The sequence below is a fragment of the Macrosteles quadrilineatus genome, unplaced genomic scaffold (assembly GCF_028750875.1).
Source record: "Macrosteles quadrilineatus isolate MER2022 unplaced genomic scaffold, UCM_ALF_1.0 Scaffold_9__3_contigs__length_116548681, whole genome shotgun sequence".
In the NCBI taxonomy this organism is placed as follows: domain Eukaryota; kingdom Metazoa; phylum Arthropoda; class Insecta; order Hemiptera; family Cicadellidae; genus Macrosteles; species Macrosteles quadrilineatus.
The window spans coordinates 305,827-324,314 of record NW_026542602.1 but is presented as its reverse complement, the minus strand read 5'-3'; the positions used below and the strand labels follow the sequence as shown (position 1 = coordinate 324,314).

The 18,488-nt window shown below is 33.0% G+C and overlaps 1 protein-coding gene across 1 annotated transcript in view; it reads right to left on the bottom strand.

The window, feature by feature from the left end:
- LOC129004237 (dual specificity protein phosphatase 22-like) overlaps positions 1-12,898 on the bottom strand; it is a 51,383-nt gene extending 38,485 nt beyond the window's left edge. Inside the window, exon 1 of the mRNA XM_054432727.1 lies at positions 12,837-12,898. Coding sequence (XP_054288702.1) covers positions 12,837-12,857 — 21 coding nt within the window. The 5' untranslated portion in view covers positions 12,858-12,898. The remainder of the gene's footprint in view (positions 1-12,836) is intronic.
- Between the last annotated feature and the right edge of the window lie 5,590 nt (positions 12,899-18,488).

Sequence of the window (18,488 nt, the reverse complement as noted above, 5' to 3'; positions counted from 1 at the left end):
AAGGAGAATATTTTTGATAAATTGATTTAATTAAGTTTTGTTAGTGTTGTTTGAAACTACTCATTTCACTTCTGTTCTTCAATCTCCATTGTAATTCTTGTAGTTGTTTTGTTCTTGTCAACATATGTTTCTATTTCTTCTTTGTGTTTGTGTACAGTATATTATAAAAGTGAATTGGGATTGATTGGGCCTGCTTGATTATATATATCATTGAATATTGATTGGGCCTTAACAGAGAAACATATGTTGATCACATAAGGTTACTGATTATATCAATTTAAATGTAAAACTATTTAAAAGAACAACGATAAAAATTAAAAATACTTATCTGCAATGAATAGATCCCTACAGCTAGTCAAAATAAGTTTGTTTTTGTTTCTATTTACAATTCCAATTTCATATCATCGGACAATTATTCAAACCTCGTTGTTGGTTTAAATTGTCCGTAAATTAGTCTAAAATCATAAAATATTATTGATATGATAACACCAGTTATCAATCATATTTTATGATATAAGACTATAATTTATGAGCACAAAAAAGTAGACGTCTAACGTATTATTATGTACTAAAACATGAGATATCAGTGTTCAATACTTTTTGAGCGTCAATACCCTATTTTAATACAATAATAATCAATAACGATTTTGAGTATCAAATAAATATTCCAAGGTCAATATTTTCTCATTTTTTACCATAAAAATTGGTAAACTTCATCCGTAGATGCCCTATGTAGCTTCATGGAAACAGTTCAATGTTGATAAGAGCACTAAAAACAGAAAAGCACTTTCGATTTCCACTGGTGCCAAAAGTACATGAAACTGCACAATATACTAGGCAGTTTGACCCGGACGGTCGTTATCAACGCCATATACAGTTATGGCGGGAACCATAAACAGCTGATGTAGATAAGCAGTGACGTCATCCCAGCAACAGCTGATATGATGCTGTTTGATTCATGACTTATGTATGCATTGTGTGACATCATTGCCACACTATAGATAGAGCTAAACGTACCCATATTTCAGCTGTGTGGTTATTAATCAAAATGAACTCAGTTGAATAAAGCTATCGACAGTGTGCTGATTAAATTCCTCTTTTCTACCTGGATTTGCCTGCATACTTTAGACCAAACTGAAAGAACGAACTGTAGAATCTTTTATTTCAGACAGTCATCCCATTAACAAGGGGAGAAGATACAATTTTAGACTTAACACAATCTGTGAATGGTTCATTTATTTATGTTCCATTTTTAATACAAAATTGACCAAGTCAATGTACTACTAATTAAATATCCCCGCTGCAGAAAACCTGCAGACCAAATTAATTTACGTTTACCTCATTGGGTTTTTACTAAAGTATTTCCTCAGAAAAACAAATGAATTCACAATTTAAAACAACATTAGGTTTAGTAAGTACTTATTTTTGCTGCAACGGGAAGGAAACAAGTATTTATTTGTAAAGTGTTAAAAAATGGTATGAAAATAATAAATTTGAAAATTGTATCGTACTGTATATGAAAAATAGTACAAAAAATATTACACCTACTGCAGCAGACCAGTTACTAAGTCTATGGTAATTATCAGAAAATAATTCAAAAGTAAATAAAAATGGAATTGTCAAATCAAAAGTTTTTCAGAAAAACATTTCTGCAATAAAAACTAAACATAAAAATATAAGAGAAGGGCAAGCGCCAAAACCAACCTCAGGCAAGTCCTTCTTGTATTAAACTGTCCTTGATTGTTCCAAGAATGTTTCATTGTTTCCTCATTTCAGTCTTAAGTGTGCTTTAAAATACTCTTGCAAGATAAATAAAAATGCACTTATTCAAAAACCCTCTAAAAATATTTATATTGGTTGGTTTTATACAGCTGTAATTTTAGGATAGTAATACCACAGACAAAAAGAATTAAATATAAACCCTCAACTGTTGTTACCATTGGTTCTGGCGCACACCGCTGGGAGCGCCATGTAGTTACGGCGTACGCGCTACGTAACTACACGGCGCTCCCAGCGGTGTGCGCCAAAACCTATGGTAACCATGGTAACCAGAGCACGGCTGACAGTCTATATTTAATTATTTTTGTCCTGTGTTCTATGTTGGTTGTTCACCTTGCGTTTGCTTGAAACTCGTCCGATTTGAATACCTAATAGCTTAAATGAAAGCCGGTATTTCTGGTTCTTAGACCAAAATGTATAGGATTATATAATTATAACTGGTCAAATGCATCTTAAATTGAAGTAAGAATTATAAAATAAATCAAATTTATATTTTTTGTAGAGTAATACAGTAGATAAATATATGCCGATGCTTGATGTGAAATCTGTGCATGCATACCTTCAATTTGAGACCTCAATCATGAAAATCGGTCGGGTAGAAGAGCCAAACGAACTCGGAAAAGAAAAACCAATTGTTTAAATATACAAGATAGTTTATTTAATCGTTAAAATATATTAAGATCGGAACGCACTATTTATACGCCGGAGAAAGTTTATTTTATTTTTAAAACGCTAGTACAACAAATCTTTGTCTATTTCAGTAGGGTATAATACACCGCATTATAAAACGATGTTTTCTGCAGAGAGCGCCTGCCGTTAAAGATATGCAATTCAAATACTGCGTCCATATTGCCTGTCTAGTAAATACGGCGCTCGTCTTCAGTTGTACCAACCAACACAGCACATTTCCCATACATAGGCTAGATATAAAATAGCCATATTTGTGAAAAAACTACTTTATCCCTCAATATTTCTTGGTTCCTCTTATGATTCTTGCATTTACATGCCACATGACACCCTTGCAATCTTTTATAGTTGAACTGTTAGCTTTAGATACTACAAGTATAATTATTGTCTTATAATTATAATTATGAGCCTGTTTTGCTGTTAAGCCTGTCTAGTATTACATGATTGGTTACGTTTGAGTGCCTGATTTCGACTTAATATTTTCCTTCAGTTTTTTTTATGTACGTTACAATGCATTTTTTACCCTATGCAAGTCACAGTTCCCATATACATTTACGTATTTAATCGATTAAAAAACAAGAAATAAACCTACACTTACCGAACAGAAACATGCTTCGAAACCACACATAAAGCAACCTTAGGTTTAACTTTTAAGTAAGGATGTATTTTGAACTGTAAACGCAAATCTTCAGTTAATGAATAGTTAGTTTACTTAGTTATTACTAGAGGACTAGCAATAGTAAAAAAATACATTGATACATTTCGTCAAAACATATAAATAGCACATAATAGTAGTTGGTTAAATAGCACATAAACGAAGACAACATAATTTAAATATGCATTAGCTTATCCATAAAAATATCAATCAATGTAAGTCCCTTATGTTTTAACCTTATAACACGGGGTTATCAAGTAATTGATGCTATTAAAATATAGTCTTATAAATGTTTAAAGTATAAGAGTAGAAATATTGAATATTGTTAAAAGACGTATCTTAACTTATATTCATATAATATTATAATATATATATATGTTTTATATAATATATATATATTTTTTATATATAATATATATATAATTATATAATATAACTATAATAATATATTCCTATAATATATAATATTCCTATAATAGTACCAACCCGCAAAGTGGTAAGCAAAAAGTGTGTTAAAATATAGTGTTTAGCCTGTAATATATCGATACGGGTGATGTGAATATGACATTTTGTGGTGGCAGAGGGAGGTTTCGGGGGTAGCAACCCTTAAACAGATGACCACTTGACCAATAACACAAGCAACACTTCAATGGTGGAGGGGAAAGGGGTGAAAATGTACAGCGCAACACTAAAGGGAAGTGCCTTAGTAAGTTCAATAACTAGTACAAGACATTGAAAATAAGCTTTAGAGTTGCTGTAAAGTGGTATAGTATATACATATTTTACACATTGAAAATTCCATTGTAGCTTAGCGTCAACTAATGTTTTCAACACTTGTTGCGGAGCTAATGAGGTTATTTGTATACCTAGGGTAGGAAAGAATTGGCTGTTTGAATATTGATTGAGACATGTTTCTACAAGTTAAAGTTAAAGTTTTGGGATCGATATGGAAGTGGTTGACTGGCATACTATATATTAAATGCAAGCATGTTTCTTGAACACCTTTTTCTCAGCTCGTGTGCATCGCAGGGAAAATCCATGCATACTGTTAGAAAGATAGTTTCCTGTAGTTGTGCATAATCCCTTTATAAATTAAAATAGGCTGACAAATAAGCGCAACAAATGAATTTTTTAAAAATACATGGACCTTAAAACGAAATGTAAACAAAATATCAAAACAAATGGAAGCAATTCCAATCACATGTTTTATTTACAGCGTACGGTGAAAATAAAGAAGTCTCTTCATATTTTTTGCTGTCTATTGTTTGAGCATTGAGCTCATAAAAATAAAATGTTTATTTTCTAACAACAAGGTGTGACAAAATTACTAACTAAATAACAATTACCAACAACCTTTTACAATGTTCATGTATAAAATGCAAACGATTTTTCCCAAATGTATTAGCTTTGACCATCTTGGTCTATTATGTCCTAGTTATATTTTTGTATCCTTTCAGTGGTAACTTTGCTAACCATTTTCCGTTGAGATACAAGACCTTATTGATAGTGGAATTGAGTATGTTAAAAAACCTATATTATATGATAAATCAAGTTAAAAAAACTAACTTGCTTAAAACCTAATATTATTTATGTTGTTTAACTGACGTGTGATTTGAAGACTGCAACCTTGCACAGTGAAACTTCGTGTCAAAAACATCCAATCACAATCTCACTTCCCGCGGATTCATCCACTTCCATCACGTAGCAGTGCTGCCAATCTTGCTAATGTATAAAACAGGTTGGTACAGAAGGGCTGATATGTGCTGTGCTTTCACTACTTAACTCATTCGTATTTTATTTTTTAGTTAAGTAGATAAGCTTTTACCGCAGCCATTGTAGGTCCAGAAGTGAACCACAGCTTATTGTGAAGGGTTTGAAGGGGCACAGGATAGGTTAAGTTAGGTTCGTATACTTACAACATGTAAGTAAAACGTTCAATTTCCGTTTAATACATGTACCGGGTGTGCCACGAAGAGGTCCCTATCTTTTAATTAATATGACATACGTATTGAGCGCTCAACGGACTTAAAATTCTACAGTCGTGACTAACACAAAGGTGTTGCCATCGAGTCTCAATTAATTCTGACTGATCCAAACAAAATGGCGGAAAAACAAAAAAACAAAATTCAGCAATGGTATTTTACTGTATCGAAAAGGTTGTATTTCCTTGATATCCTGCCATTTAGTCCTAATGTGTCAGAATTATCTGATACTCAGGGGTATGTCTTTTACATTTATTTGTATGTTAGGACTGTTGACTTTCAGATGTTGAGTGTTTGGTGTGTCTATTATATTAATCCAAAAATAGGGACCTCTTCGTGGGACACCCGGTATATACATTGATTTCTTTTTGTTTACATAGATTTCACGTACATAGGGCAAACTTTAATACTGGCATCCTTCTTAAAAAAAAAAACTCCGTGTTTGACCATTGAGTTTTTAACACATTTTCCTCACCGAATAAACTGTTTTATCACCATCATTGTGTTCAGAATAGACATATGGACGGATTGAAAATTAATTTAATCCCAAGTAAACACTGGTTGGGGGGGGGGGTTTGTAGCAAGATATTGCATGTTGAAGTCCCCAGGATCATCGCACTACCAGGTACAATCGATAGTTCTACGTCTGTCAACCTATTATTAGAATGCTGCATCAGACGTATACAACTATACAATTAGGGTGGTTCGTGTATACTGTGGTGTGTTGTAATTTGCAATTCTAAAAGTCTATTTCCTGACAACTAGAGTTTAGCAATTATTTGAATATCAGTAACTATCAGTGGTAGGCAAATAACTGAGTGTAATTGTGTTATGTTATTTTTATCTCTTAGTTTTTGTAACTGTCATAAAATATACTGTACAATAAGCTATTTCAGTTTAGCTTCGGTCAACAGATGGCTTAGGCTCGTATCCGACAGAATCCAGTAATTTTGATCAGTGCAGTAAATCAAAAACTTTCATTTTTAGTCTAAACTGGTTAAAATTTTAACATAGAAATATAAAGTCTAGCTCTATCCATAGTAAAAGGCCTTATATTCGAGAATGAATCGGTCTCTCTGTATTTCATATAGTGTAAAGTCTCGTAGTGACATTTGTCAACGTTGGCAGCACTGACGACGAGGCGTTTGTCACGACGTGAGCTAACACTGTATTATTCAACGTTCCGATGTTGGCAACACTTCCAACGACAGTCCCATGAGGAAGCAGTGTTGCAAACTGAATAATTTCAACCATAATCATCAGACGTGTAACGAGAAAAGTTACGGAAGCATAATTAGATCCAGCAGTGAATATAAATTGAGATAAATTGCCTACACAGAAGAGAACTTGTATCAAAACAAGCCTCGTGTGAATTGCCCCTTTAAAATAGCCACAGATAAACCCACCATAATTCTTTCATTGTTTTAATAAAAAAAAGCATCATCCCTACATCCCTCGAAAATCAAATACAAATATTGATAAATTAGACTATGGCAAGTGTTGGCATTATTGCTGTATTGGGTGTTACTGCCAAGAAAACCCCCAAATTCTGGGATGTTAAATTTTAACTAATTACAAGTTCTTTGTTTTGTGGACGTGTGGGGCAATAACCAAATTGAGTTTTAAACATTAAATGTAATGAATATTTTATGACAAGTTTAAGTAAATATATCCTTTACTGTAAGATTTTTCTGTAAGATTCTTGCCGTATCTTGAGGAGAAATGAGGAGAGCTTGTTGGAGATCCGAGGGGAAGGAGACCAGTAGACCAAAGGCTAGGTGGAGGAATCAAGTCCGGAAGGATATGGAAAAGATGAGACTAGTAGAGGAAGATTCGGAGGACCGAGAGAACTGACGACAACGTGTTGGCGAGGCTAAGTATCAGCTTGGGCACAAGTGTCCATGACAGTAAGCTGTAACTACTGTAAGATTCTTATACATTTTTACCCTTAAATTTTACAGGAGTGTATATAACAAGGCAGTCAATCAATTTTGTTTAAATTTGTACCACCTTTGTTCCATTATCATAAAAAATTTTACTTTTCCATCCTATCGTTTTTTACACTTAAGTTTGATAATATATAAACTATGATACGTTTCTGTCTCTTTTATTCAGGAGTTTATGTTCAAAGAAAATAACTTTAAATCCACAATGTTGACACAGAGAAATAAGTTTTTGCTTCCCCGGCCAATTTAATATTCCTTAAAACTGATTCATTTATTTCTTTGTAACTACTATTACTATTTTTAATTGTCCGTATACATAGAGAAAACTGGGGCACAAGCGCTATTATAGTAAATGTTATAAACGAGTTAAATGAAACACGTTAGTGTAGGCCTACTATGTATCCGTTTTATTTGAACTACAAACTTTAAATTTGTTCATATTTTTTAAATATTGCTGATCGGACAATTATATGGTGAACCTAGTTTCCCACGCCGTTTTATGTTTAAGCTTTTTATTCATTAAGCTGCACTATGTCCAGTTTTATATTGAATCCAACGTTGTTTTTCAGATGTTACCATTAATTGACATCCTTAGAAAAATTGATTTTAAAATAGTTCTGTTCATTAATGAATAATTTTAATGTAAAAAACCTTTTGTTTGGACACAAATAATGAGAGAATGAGAATATTTAGAGAAATGAGAGAATTAAATTGAGTTAAATGCATGTGTTGTTACATTAAGTAGTTGTTTCTTTAGTCATGTTACTTGTATAACTCATAAAATTTCAACATTTTTTTAAATGTTGACTTTCAATTTCATTTTTTACGTAATTAGATTTTTTTGGCAACTTTAACTGCAGTAAATACGTTTATAGGCCAGATATAAATGATATACAAACTTTGAAGGAAATCGTTGCAGTCGGTTTAGAGATCTTTGTGCAAGCAAGCAAGAATACAAGCAAACATTGCTCATATAAGAGTATAGTATATAATATTAGTTCATCTATGAGGAAGACTCTCGGATACAATCTTCAATTATTGACACATATTTGACTTCTGGATACTATTATTGGCCACCTCCAATGACTTTGTCAAATTATTTTCATAATGTCATTTAAAGTTGAAACATTACCTTTAAACAATCGTAAAGCTAAAATCTACCAAATTTCAATTTACTTTCGGTACAAACATGTGGAAGTTTTACCATAGACTAACCAGTATGTTTATCTATTTGTTTACGTTGTTGTTGGACAGTGTAAATTAAACTCTAGGGGGGTTGGGGGTTGTTTTGTAGGGACGGAGAGCACGAGAGACAAATGACTTAATTATCAGCTGTTGGCAGTCGTGATCGCATCATTGGTTGTTGAAGCTCCAGCTGACCCAACTAATGAAGTATCAAATCACCCGCTTAATTCTACGAGATTATACAAATAGCGGTTGAAAATGCGAAAGTTAGGTTATAATGAATTGTAACGCAATCAAATAGTTACGAATATGTCCATTATTTTTAGCTTTATCCATTATATATCCAAAACATATGGCTAGGTTAGAGGTTAACCTCGGTTAGGTGAGATACCAAACTGTTAAATAACTAGCAAATGCTTAAAAGGCGATGAAAACTCAATGGTGAATTAAATAATATTCAAACTAAATCACTAGTTGGACTAAGTGATAATTTTACTTAGTCAATTTTTTGTGCCATTGATTTTTAATTGTCATTAAAAGCAAATTGTGAGAGAATATTTTTATAAATCAATTATATTTTCACGCTCTGTCCATAGCATGTTACAAACACTGAGCTAGAATACAACTGTATGTAGCCCTGGTACCGTAACTCAACTAGAAAATCGACACGATGTAAAGTTTTGTATGTTACGTGGTATGTTGGTATCAAGTAGGTGAATCAACCAGCTCGTAAATTACAATCCCCTCAATCTCCTATCCACCCCCTACTTCCAATGTGCTAAGTACAATGTCTACAATGTACTTTACCCCTGGTACCCCTTGTACATATGGCGGCCAACGTATCCTAATCCTCTAATTCAGTGCTACCTTCAGTTGTATCTCTAGATGGGGTAGAATAAGGTTAAGCTAGTCAGGTTTGCCCCATTTTACAACTAAAACTCGTAATATTTCAGCTATTTCTTATTCGATATTTTTTAACTTGGTTTCGGTTGATAGGAAATTTAAATTTCTAAATAAAAGTACTCTTGAAATTTTTTCATAAATCAGCCATTTTAGTTCTCTTGAAATTTTTTCATAAATCAGCCATTTTTTAGTAATTTAAGTTTTCAAAATTTCAAATAGCCGCCTTTTTAAAGTTGAATTAAGATGATTTTTTTCTAACATGGGTCTCTTTTACCCCAACAGATACACCAAGTTTCATAAAGATCGGTTACATTTTTTTAAAGATAAAAATGTTTATGTAAAAAATACAAAACGGTGGATATCTGGTTAACGAAGCAATTTGAAAAAAAATGTTATTCATGATTTTCTCTTTATTTTACCCATGGAATCACTACGTAAATTATTCCTCACCTTTTTTGAACACCACGTATGCTTGTCTTACTGAATCTTCATCGGTTTACAATGATAATGCTTAAAACAAAACTTTCGATTATTAAATACGTTAGGCTACTAATAAATGTAATATATTAATTATTTTTAACGGAAAATAGCAATTAGGAAGCTACTGCATGGCAGAATTTTCAATAATTTATAATCTGACGAGTTAGCAAAAACATTTTCTCGTGTGGGCAAAAACAGGAAACCAAATTAACTTTCAGTGTAGCAAAGTTTGCGGGGATATTAAAACCCAGGGGAAATGAAAGCGCCAATGTTATCAGAACGGTTAGTTTCCACAGATGTATTAGCTTTTCAACAACTTTGGCCCTCTCATTATCAAGTCTAACTACACAGCTTATTTTAAGTAGTCATTAAGGACCATGTTCAAAAAGATCAAATAACTTTAATCTGCACTCGAATATTGGGCATTTGCACTTTTATCCCTATAAATGGAATGAACCAAAGTGTTTTATTTCTTTTTTACACGTGTTTTTCAGAGCAGGATGGTAAAATATTTAGGTCCCTTGATGGTCTTTTCCATTGCTTTCGAGTAACGGTTTCCGTTTGTGTGTTATTATTTTTTCACCTTATAATATTACTATTATAAAAATATTGTGTCTGTCATTTTGTTCTCACTTCAGGCAAAATACATTCGACCAGATAAATATAAATATCTCAAAAGAGTAATGTACGTTGTACATACCCAGTTTAACTACATGTTTTTTTTTTATATTATGATTTAGAGATTGCTCCAAAAATTCATAAGGTTAAGGTTGGATTTGGGTAAAGACTATTTAATAATATTGTACCTTGTACTCTTGATAGCGATAAGAAAACGTAAAATTTTCACATTGGGTTTGTTCTTTCTTTACGTTTCTCAAACTTACTACTACCACACACACAAGCGCGCGCAAAAACTATATTTGTAAAACTTAGATTATTAAATTTATCGCGATGATATTATACTCAAAATTATAAATGTTACATTTTATCATTGTTATAAATCTGGGATATTTTGATGTAACCTAAAAGTAATGTTAGTTTACAACAATAATATATTTAACAATGTAAAAATGACGTATGATGACAATTCCCCGTTTCGTGATACGCAAAATATATTTCAAACAAAAATTTTAGGCAAATATATTTCTTGGTTAGGTTCAGTTATACACAGCCAACATATTCAGAACAAGTCTTTTATAATCTTCAAAAATAAATTATCCCGAATTATTTTCCAATATTTATTGGTGAACAGTTGTGGCCTGACCCTGTGACCTTTATGTCATCCTTAAGGTCCTCGAAGAGGGTTAAAAGGGGTTGAAAGGAGGAAGGGGTTAGATATTAAATATTGTCCACGACAGAATACATCAACGAATACATCATCATTCTTTGTGCTAATGATTAACTACGAAATGCTCTCCTAACTGTATAACGATTTATTATGCCCTTTATGTTATGTGTGTCTTTAATTTAATATATGTGTTCTTTATAGTAAACTTGATCATGTCCGTGATCCCAACTTAGTGCTATATCATGTGTACGAGTTTTGGAACATCTCAAACAGGTAATAATAGATAAATAAAAAACTTGGGGATAATTATTTTATTAGTTAAATGTGAGTATTATGTAAGTGTATTTCACTTAAACTCTCATGTAAGCTATTTTTAAACGCACAATTCAAATTGTACAATAAATCTTGCTGACTTATGACTTTCTGATGTATAATTTAAAAATCTAATTTTCTTGCTACGTAAGAAAATAACGTGTATAAAAAGTGTTATAAAAATATAGTTTAAAGATAAGGCGAGACGACTCATCCACTGTTCTTTTTTATCGTGTCTTGTTCAAGACTTTATTATTCTTTTCCTTTATTTTGTGTTCAAATGTAACTTAATGAATTTAGTTTTTGTGTTTCAATTTTCTTGTATTATCCTTTATATTTATTATAACTAACTGCACTATTAATGTTGCTATTGTTGTTTAGTATACAATGTATTTTATAGTATGTATTGAACAATGTATGTATAGTATCTATCTATTAATATATTTATTGATTTTTTTATTGTTTGCATTTTTTTAAATCATCTGAATGTATTGTCACATTACATAAATAATTGGTGTACGACAATGACAATTAAATAATTGACCAATATTTATTTTAAAATCTATCTACCTATTGTGTTGGTGAATATTCCTTCAAGAAAATAATTTCTTGAAACTGGCATAACACGAAACAATAATTTGTACATTTAGTAGTTAATATTTAAACCTGTCTGCTAAGGAACAAATCGTAAAATCCTTAATTGGTTAGAAAATATTTTCTGAAAATGTATAGGCCTATAAACCAAGAATTTATCACTTTAATTGATTTTATGATGGAAAGGCCTCTCGATCATTTAAACAAATTTAAGGCATATTTTACATGTGCTGCAAGTTAAACTAGCCTATCAAGTATTTTCAGTGTAACACAAATAGTCTTAACATTTCTTAATTGCTTTTGTTTTTAATTGGTATCAAAACTATAACTCTACAAAGAGATATTTTAAACTATTTCAAATACAAAGCACACGAATGGTTGAAAAGTCTTAACGAACCTAGTAAAGTGTTTTATGGGAAAAAATCTGTATGAAATATTTTATTTATTTTTAACGGCCTACTTGACAGGCAGGCACGTTATACGAGTTTTAAACTTTGTCTCAGGCGTATTGTTATCTTTACTATTGTAGCTGGTGATGCACATCTCGGTGTATATTTTATCTAAACGTGTGTGTAAAATAAAATGCCTTGTGTAGCTTGATTACTGGCTGTAAGACATCCTGTTTTACTCAGCACGGGATTACAGTGTATTAGGAGAAGTATATTCAACAGTTTTATAATTATTGTTGTTATATTTTATTTTTTTACCCAAAATTGTTTTTATTTGAATTTCCTTATGATATTGGTATACCAATTACCATGTATAACACTCTAACAATAAAGGACAACCTTCCAGTTTTGAACAATTAATCACTGTCTTTCTGATCAATACTGTTTTCTGGTTATTTTAAGAGCACTTAACTATATTTAAATAAAATCAACCTTCAATAAGGTGCATTTCATTTCACAAGATTGAACTAAAACTGCAAACAATTTACATGACATTCGTGCATAGAGTATTAGGATGCTTGATTGCATAGAAGAGTAATCGGTTATTTATTTACTCTGTGCTAACATTGACATTACCTTGTTCATGCCATTCCCCATGGCTAGGAGGGAGGAGGGCTTGAGCCCCTCACATGACTCGATCACGGGCAAGCACTGACTGGCTATCTGACTCACTGCACCCGGCACCAGTGTTACCACAACACTAAATTTCCCGGAATTCCCCATAAAATCCCAAACCACCCGGTAATTTTGTACAAACCCACTTTGCCATTGATAAGTTCCCATTATTTAGCATTACCAAACGGAACGAAAACTTGAGCACCATTTTTTTAATAGCTGATTCTCTTGATTGGGGTTTTATTGCTTCTTCTTGTTATTCTATTAGAAGGATTATTTAATTTTACCGATTAGTACGGTAATGAAAAACATACGACGTTTCGAAATATGAAATCTGACCCCGTCTTCAGCTTGGGAACCTAAAACCATTTGCACACACTATGAGCATGGGCGTCCACCAATATGGGCAAGGAGTTTACCCTACGTTAAAAAACTGTTACAACTTAAAAAATTATGGAAACAAACGTTAAGAACTTACACATTATATAAAGCAAATTTAATTCAAAATTTTGTAAAATCAACCATTTTGTACTTGATTTAAAATATTTTCCGGAGGAGGGCCCTGAGTCCTACTTTTTATGGTGCGTTATTCCGTAATCCGTACCCTCAATCCCCTTTAGGGAAAAGTTAGCTGGACTCCCATGGGACACAAGAAAAGATTAGTACCCGAATTTAGCAAAAGCTGGAAAATCACAAAAGAAAATCCACATAGAGAACTGTAAAGTGGTCGGTCAAAACAAGAAACAAAAGTTCTTAAATAAAACAACGATTGATAAAAATAATTATGGTATGCAAACATAATGGAAACAATGGAGAACATCGTCACTTGGGTTGAAAGTGACTATACGATACGAACGCAAGTTTTAAGATAAGAAAAAATATGACGGTTAAAAATACATTTTTAGGGTGATGAACAATACTTCTCCCCGTACTGCACGATTCTTTAAGTTAACTAATTGACAAACTAAACTTGTGTGAGATTTGTTAGGTGTTATGAGTTAACCTGCGGAATGACTTCTAACTGGCTTTGAACGAACTTCTGTCATCATTAATTTGAAGGATGTTAGAGACCAAGTGGCTTTCAAATCCAATCAAAATATACATACAGTACTTTATTTCCGAAAATAGTACAGCTGTAAACACAAACATAGACTACACTAGTGAATATTCCTCCGCCATTGCAATAAAAAGTTGAAATTTATGGGGTTTCTCGATAAGTAATAGCTATAAGGGACGTTAATCGTAGCAAAATATGCAATAAAATAAATTGTGATAACGACGTTATTTTTTTTTCAGAACTATTTTTTTCCTGTCTTAGAAATATGTACATCTGACTACCTCAATTCCAACCGATTTTTCCCCGGGCCCAGGGTTAAAAAGAACTATTTTTAGCTTGGTAACAATACATGTAAACCTTCGTTACTTGGGTCTAATGTTCCTCAAGTTCAACGGGAAAATGAGCTAGGATCGCAAAGGCACTTTTGTCAGAGTGATTAACTATAATTTTATTTCTTACTGGAGGGGGATAAAATTATATTTTGTACAGTTTTGAACGTTGAATTAAATTATCAATGTTTTCCGAGAAAATTCCAGCCTTTAGGCATCCAAAAATATGTTTTTATATGTTATACATTAAAATTCTTTGCAATAAGTGATATCTTCCCTATCCCCTGATAAAATTTACGGGGTTTTCATTTCTTCTGACGGTTTTTAACCTGCGAGTGTCAATGATTTCAAGTATAAATGAGTGGATAAAATAACAGCTCTTTAAAATATCCATGAAATTTCAAAATCTTATCAAACTAAAAATTAATATGCAGCCAATGTGAATGTGTTACTGACAATTAGGCTACGCTTGTAAATTGAACAACTCTCTATTTTATGAGATTACTGATTTCAACATATTTTTTCAACTAGTCAAATTTACAAACACATTTTCGAAGATAAACTAATAAACATGCAATTTAATAGTGTCTCTACAAAGCCATGTGATGGATTTGTTATGATTGGCCGGTCCTAGCAGTGTTGCCAACGCAGGGAAACCTGGTTTCCCTCCCAACCCTTCCCCACCTCCAGGTCCTTTGTTGTTCCAAGTTGCTAGGGGCCGGTGTCAAAGCTCACAGGGAAATTAATTTATCGGAAAAATCGTCGCCTTTGAACTCTTTAGAGTGTTGTTCATGGAATCAGTGTGTTGTTAAATTGAAATAGAAAGTTTTACCTTCGTGTTTTATAGAATATTGAACCTTTCTATGTAAACGTTAGGCATTGATGGACTGTTTTCTCATCGAGTGAATCTTATAATTATCACGTAATTATTACATAATCATTAGGACTATGAGTAGCTCGAAAGTCAATCAGGACAGTGTCTTAGCTCACGGCCACCGTTAGCTACATTAATTTATGTTTTGATAAGATTCAAATCTGTGGTACAAACACAGTTTTGAGATCTATCTATGATTAAATTTGTGCTAAATAGCATTTATAACATGATCTCAATACTTTTTTTCAAGTAGCTCAGTGTATGTGATTTTGCTAAGATGTAAAAATATTTGGTTGTGAAATATTTACTCGTAATTATTCAGAATTTACTGCCTGAATCAAATAATCCATTTTACTTTCCATACATTATTTGGTTTTATACAAAACATGCATAAACTTCGATACTTACACTATTTGATGAATAAGATCATTGACTTTATATCTACACGAATATCTCACTCGTGTAGATATAAAGTCAATGATACGATTCAAGTATTATAATTGCATCACGGGCACCATTTGGTGTAGGACAATATAACACTACCAATATCCTTTATTTCCATTGAGAAATTAAATTAACATTTTCAAACAACAAATTCCAATGCGTTGGCGTGCCTCAGGGGTCAGTCATCGGTCTGGTCCTTTTTCTTTTCATTGTAAATCAGTTGTTGTCTTCCATCAGTTGTAAATTCCGGAAACATTTGCTTGTTTGCTGATGATCCTGATGATACGTCACTCTCAGTTACTGGTCAAAATTTCGATGAACTCGAAATAAAAGCCTTTCTGCAAGCAAGCTCCATGATGCAGTGGTTCGAGAACACCTCCTTGAGTCTAAATGCAAAATTAACTGAATTTGTAAATTTGCAATAAGTTCAGCTGAAAAAAACAGTAACAATTTTCTTTTGAATGTTGTTGAGCTCGAGGCAACTGATCATGTCAAGTTCTTGGGATTGGTGCTCGACAGAAACCTGCGTTCTCATGTCCATATTGACATTGTGTGTAGAAGGATTTCTGTACGAATCTTTCTCCTCCGTACACTTTCTAAGTTTGCAAAATGTGATGTACTAATTACAGCATAGTACAGAGTAATTTTTCCACACCTGATATACGCAGTGCTGGTGTGGGGATGAGAGTGTGGGAAACGTCTTTCCTCTTCGACTCCAGAAGAAGGCAGTCAGAGTAATCTTTGGTTTGAGTAGAACAACATCTTGCAGACAGTACTTTGCTTCATATATAGATTGTTCGATATATCGATTATTTCGTTCGGTTAGTTAGATTAGGTTAAACTAACCGACCAAACTTGATTGTTCAAATGAAATAATCGATATATCGAAGATTCGATGTATTCATTCGGTTGTTCTGCGGGACAGTTAAGAAACTGCAGCCGGCTGATGGTACCACAGTATAACACAGTAGTGTTACAAGTATAACAATAAATGCATGAACTGCTAAATAATTTGTAAATGGTATTGAAAAGCATATACAAACCTATTAAGTTATGCTGTCATTAAATCTACGTTACTTAACATTATATAATGTGATGCGATATGATTACAAATTAATCTGAAATGAGACCCTTGTCAATACATTACATTACATTGTATGATTACTAAAATATATACGGTAGTATATTATAAATCAGACTAAATTTTCTTATTTCAGTCTTCTAAAATAAATAATAAAATACAGTAATATGAAACTAGATACAGTTCGTAATTCGTATTGTTAAAAGAGTTAAACAGTATATATTTTGAATCAGTATAAAATAATAAATGGCCAAAAGCTAGAATAAAAGTCAGCTCCTTTCTTGTTCCTGAACTAAAAAGTCAATATAATAAGTCAATAAGTAATGTATTAGGCCAGATCAACATATACATGCATTAGCTAAGTTAAATTAATACTTAATTGATTAAACATCTTGTTTATCTTACAGTGAAAATAACTAAAGTATTTACAAGCATTAACTACCGATACAAGTTAATTTAACTAGTGTTTACAAGTAAAGTCTACCAGTTTTCACGGATGCTATACAGCCATATATCTATCAGGATGGACTATACTATAGCTCACTTCTAAATTTACCCACATCAAGGCCACCCTAAAAAAAGTTTTTTTAGTGTGACCTTGCCCACATCCTGTCTTCACAGCTTTGAAAATGCTTGTGGAAAAATGAAGTTGAATGACGGGAAATGGCAAAGGTTTAAGTGTTCCGGAAAGAATATCTGTGGTTGACTGGAGTGGTGAAAAATATATGTTTTTCTTAGCGAATGACGACGTTTCCAGAATATTGATGGATGGAAAAGTTAGGATACTGAATTATCTGAATATTTCTTTACAGGAGTGACGCTTTGGAAAGGAGAACACAATACGGATCACCTCCTCTGGAGTCTGAACAAAAATAGCGTCCTCTGTGTTTCACAGCCCCATACAGGAACGGCTGTTAAAAACAGAGCCTGGTGAAATGAAACACTGAGGTGGGTTCTTGCCTGTTCTTGCATTAAAAGGTGGCCGGTGGCCCATTCAGTAGAATCTTTTGATAAAAATATACGAAAAGTCACACACTGCTCAGCAAAGGCCCTAGATGTTTATATATCGTTTTGGTTTAGAACACAATATGTTTTGGTTTCAGTCTTTTCATAAATTTATAATCATAAATTTAAATTTAAACTAATAATACGTGATTAAATGAGCAGGTACACAATTTTGCAACTGTCTTCCTCTGTCTGATCCATAAAGCCCTGTTTACACTAGGCCAGTAGCATGGCCACCTTTAACTCCAGCACGGCCTGGTAGAATTGTCATGGAATTGTCAACGTTGCAAGAGTAGTGCTGTTTAGAGCCTGTCGTCCCTTTAGATAACATGGCAAACAGGTGACACCTACGGAGTTAAAGGTGGCCGTCTGCCACCTTTAACTCCGTAGGTGTCACCTGTTTGCCATGTTATCTAAAGGGACGACAGGCTCTAAACAGCACTACTCTTGCAACGTTGACAATTCCATGACAATTCTACCAGGCCGTGCTGGAGTTAAAGGTGGCCATGCTACTGGCCTAGTGTAAACAGGGCTTTATGGATCAGACAGAGGAAGACAGTTGCAAAATTAGTTCTGCCCGTTTGTTAGGTTATATAAACAACACCTTGAGATATATATAAGCAATGGCTTTGATGTACATTTATACATTCACGCAACTTTTTATATAGTCTTTCAAATGTAACCTTGCTAAATAAATAATCCAAAGGCAGAATGAAAACACGGAAGGCAGACGGTTCGATTTCTCCTTTTTTCTCCCCCACTAAATTACTACTACAGTACTAGTACTACGTTAGTAAGTTGCAGAACAGTACGTCCGCCCGCA